General features: G+C 50.5%; 1 protein-coding gene across 1 annotated transcript; it reads left to right on the forward strand.

The window, feature by feature from the left end:
• The first annotated feature begins 266 nt into the window (after window positions 1-266).
• Window positions 267-6,570, forward strand: GIMAP5 (GTPase, IMAP family member 5). The gene is made up of 3 exons (XM_027101512.1): window positions 267-496; window positions 4,112-4,160; window positions 5,120-6,570. The coding sequence occupies exons 2-3, from the start codon at window positions 4,118-4,120 to the stop codon at window positions 5,998-6,000; spliced, it is 924 nt and encodes a 307-aa protein (XP_026957313.1). The 5' UTR covers window positions 267-496; window positions 4,112-4,117; the 3' UTR covers window positions 6,001-6,570.
• The last annotated feature ends 943 nt before the right edge of the window (window positions 6,571-7,513 follow it).

Consider the following 7,513-nt stretch of genomic DNA (forward strand, 5'->3'; position numbering starts at 1 on the left):
GCGTGGGGAGATGCGAGTTGGGCCAGTGAAGGGCGGCGGATGCTTGGTTTGGGATGCAGCTGTGCCCCAGATGTTCATTGGCTTCCCCGGGTCTCCAGACTAACTCAGGCAGAGACCTTGTTCTGCACAAAAGCCTTACAGAGATGCGGTGGGGAGAAGGAAATGGAACTGTTATTAAAAAGAAAACAAAACCAAGACAAACCAAAAAAGAAAACCCTCTTCCTCTGGCATCTCCGAGGGCTTTTGAGTCACTCTCTGAGGATAGCTTGGTGAGGAAACTCACACATTGTCCTTTTCCTGCCCCGGGGGACGCAGTCTTTCTCTCTCTCTCTCTCTCTCTCTGGCAGGTAGAATTGGTGGCCAGGTTTTTTCATCTGCCACTCCTCTTATGTTTTTGTGAAGAGACTAGAAGCCAATGAGAGAGGCTGCCTGGGAGAGGAGGGAAGATTGCAGCAAGATCGTCTGAGAACTCGCAGAACTTTCCAGGACCTACCAGGTAACAGGGCTTGTTCGTCTCTCTACCCCTCTCTTTCCCCTTCCCTCCCTCTCCTTCTCCCTCTCTGTGCAGTTCTCCCAGTAACAGTCTGTGTCAATCTGCACACTTGATCTTTCTAAGCCTGAGTTTCATTATTCCTAAATTATCAGGGTCAGGAATTACATACCCTAAAGCCCCAGATAACTGCAAACAGAAAATGTTACTAGTACTGTATTTTTCAGAACCTAAAATTTTGAACAGGATGAGCTCAGAGAGTAGCCCTTTGGTGATACTAGCTTGCTTATTTCTCGCATTTGTGCAAAAGTGTATTCACATAGGCACCCACATCTGGGTGCACCTATAGAGTTCTCTGCACGTTGCTGGGTGAGGGAGGACGGTCTGACCCTCCTCCCTGCAACCTGCTCCCAGAAGTCATAGGAAGAACAGGCTGAAAACTGGCCTTGCGATTTTAATCTGACTTGATGTCTGTTGCTTGTCTCTGTTGCATACACCGCTCAACTTGAAGGCAAGTTTCTGTTTTCAAGAGGGAAAAAGATTTCAGGAACAGGACGTGCTTTATTTCTGAGAAACACGTGCTTTATTTCTGAGAAATAAAACACGTGCTTTGGTAAACACGTGCTTTACCGCTTGGGTAAAACACGTGCTTTATTTCTGAGAAAGGCATACAATTTATTGTTTTGAAAAATGATTTAACCTGCTCACTGACCAGGATGGAGTTACGAGGGCGTTATCCCTGGAGGATTACCCTGCCTGGCACCCTTTGACAGCGACGGTGTCTCACCATGGCATCTTGTTTATGATTCCTAATCGGCGTGTCACCTTCTCCAACCCTCTCCCGTGGGGCCAGTAGGGAGGAGATCCTGAATACTTTTGGCAAATGAGAGTGAGATAATCTGCCTGGGTTTTGGCCCATTTCAGGCCAGTTTCAGCCCATTTCACAATTTTGCCAAGGGTGCCTCTACCTTTCCTGTCCCCACGTGCTCCTTTCAGCCCTGCCCAGTGGAGACGTCGCAGGAAGTGGGGCTTCCCAAGGGTGCTACAAGGAATCACCTTCTTTCCCTGTCTTTGGAAGGAGCTGTTCTCTAAACTGGTCCAACCGTCCTCCAAGTGTAGGGAGAGAAGTGTCTAGCAAAGTCAGGTATTTAGTAACATTTTCAATGAGTGGATGGAAGGATGATGGCTCTGCAGTGAGGTTGATGGCCAGGAGGAAGCACGATGATGGTGATGTCGGGAGGGGACTAATGTGGTGACAAGGGCACAGGGATCTGCAGGGAACAGAGCAGGGGAGGGTGTGCAGCTGGGACCCGGTGGCAGCCTTCTGGCCAGAGGTGTGGCCGTTTGGACTAGAGAGGGAAAAAAAATCCTCACAAAATAATTGAGAAAGATGGTTCTTGAGAAGGGGCTCCTTTTTTCACTTCTCCTTCTGCTCAGGCTAGACTCAGAGAGAGCAGGAATTTAAGCCTCTCATCCTTGTTCCAAGATGGCTGGCTACCAGTCGCTTGGCCATACACATCACGTGAGTAGCGCTGCTTGACCCGTTCCCGAGGGTCTGAGGGGCAGCCAGAGGGGAACATCCCTCCCAGCACACAGGGCAGGCGGCACACTCTGGTCCTGCCTGCACTCCCAATTGGCCGGGAGACACCGTGAAGGGGTTGCCATCTCTCTCGGATATCCCTTCAACCCACAGTCCTGGCTGCAGGTGGCTTCACGTCGCTGCTGTATTCCTCATATATAAAAGACGTGGACAGTGTTACCTGATTTCTCTGAGTCCAGGCATATCAGCTCCAGCCCCCCTCCAGCTCCCCCTTCTGCAGCTCTTTCAGCATCACCTTCTCTGCCCCTTAACATTCATCCAATCACTTACCTGGTACCAGCCTGGTGTCCTCAGATGCTTGGGAGCCCCTCCTTGCTGGTCCTCTCTGGAGACCACCATTCAAGATGATCCAAGGGCAGTACATGAGAAAACAGAGGACCTTGGCTTCAAGGTCATCAGCACAGAAAATAAGCTGATATCTATAAAACACCTGTGTCCCCATGTGCCCCCGCTATGCAATCACATCTTCTAAAAACTCCTCCCTGTAGACTTCGTGCTTGAAGAGATCCAGCCAAAGGTGAGAATTATTTTCAGGTTTGCTCCTTCTCCAAATTTCAACAGAGAGAGTTAGCTGGATCGATGTATCAGTTTTCTCCAGAAAAAACAGAACCAATAGGATGTACGTATGAAGAAATCTATTTGAAGGATTGGCTCACGCATTTATGGGGGCTGGTAGGTCCCAAACTGGCAGGCTGGAAACTCAGGCAGGAGCTGATGTTGAAGTCTTGAGGCCGAATTCTCTTTTGGCTTGAAAATACCATTAGAACGAATTACAAGATATTACCGGGAAACTGTCTGATAGAAGCTGAATTTTGACATTCAAATTAAAATAATTCCCAAGTTATTTATTTATTAAATTATTTTCCCTTCAAAGGTAATCACTGTGGCCAGTTTCAGAGGTGGAGGGGCTAGATAACATCCTATATGGTGTGATTCCAAGGAGCGTGGAGGAAATCTACTTATTCCAAAAAGTAGTTTTTTTCGGTTCACCTGTCCCAGATGCTGAAATTCCACAATTAGAGGTTCATTCTTTAGCATTAACTGCTTGGGCCTTAGAAAATACTCTAAAACTTGGCACACAGTGAGGTCCTGATGCAGTTTTGGGAAGGGTCGTGAAGTTCTTTGCCAATAGTGAAGCTTGAGTAGTCATTCTTGGGTGGGGCCTGAGTGGCCCCACTCGCTGAGCACAGGAAGTAGGAAGTAGGAAGAAAGACAAAGATCAAGAAAAAGGCATATGGGGTACAATGAAAGAAGGAGAGTGGACTGGAGAGAGATGCCCCTGAGGTAGCTACTGGTCAGAGACTATTTGAGTTGAGAATATGGAAGCATAGATCTTTGGTAACATAAGAGCTGGTCTGAGCCTAACAGATCAGGTCTTCCCTCTGTTTACCGGACGTATGCTCCACCCCACTGCCCACCTGGGGTCACGACAATCTCCTACTCCTGGCGCGACCAACCCGTCCTGGTTTGCCTGGGGCTCTCCCAGTTTCAACACTGAAGTTCCTTTGATCAGGGGATCCTCTCAGTCCTGGGCAAACTGGGATGATTCGTGACCCTCTCTACCACCATCACCATGGAAACTTAGGGAAGAACGTCTTTTGTGAGATTACCCAAGGCGAAACTTTGCGAGGCAATCTTGAGTTTGGGTGCCAGGACTGAGACCCTGAAGACAGAGAGCCAGGAAGCCAGGATATGACCAACTTCCTTAGTTGGTCTTCTGGGTGGACAGCACGTTTGCAGTGCATCCTGTTAGCAGCTAAATCCAGGTGGTGGGAAACCACGTGCGGTGCTCTTGTGTTGGGACTGTCTATACACTCTTTGTGAGGAAGTTCAGTCTGGTGCCAAGAAAGGCTGAGGGTCAGCAGCCCTGGGTTTAGTCTCGGCTCATCCATTAAAGTATGTGTGACCTTCAGTAGTTGTTTTCTTCTCCCTTCAATCTCCTCATCTATAAAATGTGGTGTTTTGTGTCGGATGTCACACCCGACTCGAGTATGAACAATCTCTGCCTGTTTTCCGTCTAGAACAAAATGGAGGGGCTTCAGAAGGGTGGAGAAGACACGTGCATCAAAGGTAAGATCTGGTGGAGCCCTGCACGACACCTGGGGACCAAGAACTCAGCATTGGGTCAGCAAACTTCCCACCTGTAGGGAAAGGTACAAGACTAGAGTCACCTCAAAACAAAGAAAATGCATATCCCCCAAGAAATAGAACTTATTAGGCTATCTGCTGTCATGCTGTCCTTAGTGAGGGTAAGTTCTTTCAGATAAAACCCTGCCATCTTGTAAAACAGAGACCAGGCAGGGATGGGAGGAGATGAGAGTATGCGACTAACAATTAATTCAGTGGTTGTAGGAAGCTCTGAGCATCAGAAGGCCTTCAGGGTGGGAACTGAACAGGGAGAATGTTCTGGAAAGGGTGGAAAAGTTCAGCATCCCAAAAGGAGCGAACCTAAGGACTTTGACCAGCTGGGATGATTTATTCCACCAACCCTGCATGACTTCCCTTTATTCTCTAAGTAAGAATATTTACTCTGAGCCCAGCCCTGTTCTGGGAAAAGAGAGTGTGATAGCCTGATTGATCCAGGGATGCTCTTTCTTCTAGGTCTTTTCCTTTTTATCTTTCGTTCTCTTCCTCCTAAAAAGGCATTTATTACTCTTTTTGTCAGTTCAGGCTGCTAAAACAAACACCACAGACTGGGTGGTAATCAACAAACGTTAATTTCTCACTGATCTGGAGGCTGGGAGGTCCAAGGTCCAGGTGTGGTAGAGCTGGTGTCTGGGGAGAACACTCTTCCGGGTTGCTGTGTCCTCATCTGGGGGAAAGAGAGTTCTAGTCTCTTTCTTTTCTTAGAAGGACGCTAATTCCATCATGGAGTTCCATCCTCACGCCCTCATCTAGACCTCAGCACTTCCCAAAGACCCAGCTTCCAGACACCATCACATTGACGATTAGGGTTTCAGCACATGATTTTGGGGGGGACACATTCAGCCCATGGCAATGGCGCATGAACTTTCCGTGTGCTCTGACAGGTGGAGGAGAAGAGAGCTTAAATCCAGGATCACTTTGGTTGAGGATCATCCTGGTGGGCAAAACAGGCAGCGGGAAGAGCGCCACCGGGAACAGCGTCCTCTGCCAGCCAGTGTTTGAGTCCAGGCTGGCGGCCCAGTCGGTGACCAGGAAGTGTCAGGGCGCAACGGGCACGTGGGATGGGAGGAGCGTCCTGGTGGTGGACACGCCCCCCATGTTTGAGGCAAGGGCCCAGGACCAAGAGGCGTACGAGAACATCGGGGACTGCTACCTGCTCTCGGCCCCGGGGCCTCACGTGCTGCTGCTGGTGACCCAGCTGGGGCGCTTCACAGAGCAGGACGTGGTGGCCGTGATCAGGGTGAAGGAGGTCTTTGGGGCGAGAGCCCTGAGACACACGGTCATCCTCTTCACCCACAAGGAGGACTTGGGGGACGGATCCTTGCATGACTACGTGGCAAACACAGACAACGTCAGGCTGAGGGCCCTGGTCCGGGAGTGCGGGCACAGGTACTGCGCCTTCAGCAACCGGGCCTCCGGGGACGAGCAGAGGAAGCAGCTGGCCGAGCTGATGGCCGTGGTCGAGGGGCTGGAGAGGGAGCTCCAGGGCGCCTACCTCAGCAACGACCTCTTCTTTGATGCACAGCGGCTCCAGCAGGGTGGGGGCGACCCCCATGGAGAAGGTCACGTGCGCTACCTGGCCAAGGTGCGGTCGCATATTGCAAGGCAAAAGCAAGGCCTGAGAGAGGCCCAGAGAAACGGCGCCTTCAAGGCGCTCCTGCGAGTCAAGCGCTGGGCCGCCGTGCACGATGCTCTTTGTGTTTGTCTTGTCTGGGGCAGCGTACTTTTCCTTCTTATTCTGCTGATCATCTGGTATCATCTTTAATTCTCCTCCGTCTCATCTGTTTGTCAGAGGCTTTTCTAAAGTATCACCTCAAGGATTCTTTGTTCGTTTCAGAAATAAATTCTGTTGGTCTGCAGAGGACATGGTTTGTCACCTCCGTGGCTCCCATCTTCCTTGTAGGTTTCTGGCTCGGTTCATGCCTCCACCAGTCCCTCGGTGAAGCCACGTGCCTCAGAGGAAGATGACGATGGCTCAGTTCGAGGGTTGCCTGGCTGGTCTATATACAATCTCATTTTCTTTGTAGTGAGCAGCTCAGGCACAGGCCTGAGACCCAATTCAGGCCAATGGGAAGTGAGAAAAAGTCTGCAGAGCTGGGGCCAGGTTTCTGCTTGCCCAGGAAAGACCCCCATAGAGAGACAGTCTCTTCCTCCTCTGAGCATTGTTGGACCTGAGTGTAATGCTTGGAATGACAGCAGCCGTGGGGCTACCGACCTGAGGTTGAAGCCAAGCAGAATGATGGAGTCAGCCCGAGCCACTGACTCCACCGCCTTGAAGCTTGCACTGTCTCTGGGTTTCCAGTATGTCAGCCAATAAATTCCCTTATTGCTTAAGCTACTGGAGTTTGGGGTCTCTTTTATCTGCATTTGAAAACATCTGAACTAGTGAAGCGTTCTCCATATCCTTTAAAAAAAATCCTTAAATCTATCAGAACTTCCCTGTTTTCATGCTTCCTGTGAGTAAGTGAATCGAGACTAAGTAAACGAATTTCTCTTTTCTTGTTCCCAGTATCAGGAAGGACCTCCCTCTACAGCCAAATTTCCTGCTTAGAGTAGACATTCACTGAATCCTGAAGAAAGTGAAAAATCCCTAGAGTCGTATTATTTTGGAAATGACAAAAGGAGGGGGCAGAGTAAATGGGACGATCCCGAGGGGGGTCTTTTCCATGCTTCGTTTATCCTTTGAGGGAGAAACAGAGCCACATTTGAACACTTTCCAAGGAGTTACTTTGGCGAACATTCACGTGTGAGCACAGGCTGAGCAAAACCCTTTCTCCTTCTCTGCAGTAAAGTATCCTTGGGTTAACCCTCCGGCTTTATTCCTCTTGGAAATCAACAAAGGTGGAATGTCGTCCGGATCACTGGGCAACGCTGCTCCTGGGGAAAGAGATGACTTCCTGGTGCGGGGAGGCCTGGGAATGGACCATCTACACGCCTGGAGGGAGACCATCCTCCTGCAGCCCTGCTCTCTAATACTTTCTTGGGCCGAGTTCCTGCCTGGTAGGGATGCCTTCCCTGGAGGGAGGATGAGACCGCCCCGCCCAGAGGGCTTCAAGGACGGCACAACCAGCTCCAAAGTCTGCCTTCCTCTGCGCAGCCCACTCTCCCTCTGAGGGTCCGGGACAGTGCAGGGAGCCACTGTCACAGGGAGGCAAGATGGAAACCTGGCTCCCTCCCGACCTTGCTGCTAGTGCCCACACTGTGTCAGTTCCACCCCGTCGGTGTCGCCCCTCCGCGTTCTCTCCTCTCCTTCCCCACGCCTCGTGTTAGGGCGCAGA

The sequence above is a fragment of the Aethalodelphis obliquidens genome, unplaced genomic scaffold, assembly GCF_003676395.1.
Source record: "Aethalodelphis obliquidens isolate GAN/ISIS:26980383/991018 unplaced genomic scaffold, ASM367639v1 scaffold5, whole genome shotgun sequence".
Classification (NCBI taxonomy): domain Eukaryota; kingdom Metazoa; phylum Chordata; class Mammalia; order Artiodactyla; family Delphinidae; genus Aethalodelphis; species Aethalodelphis obliquidens.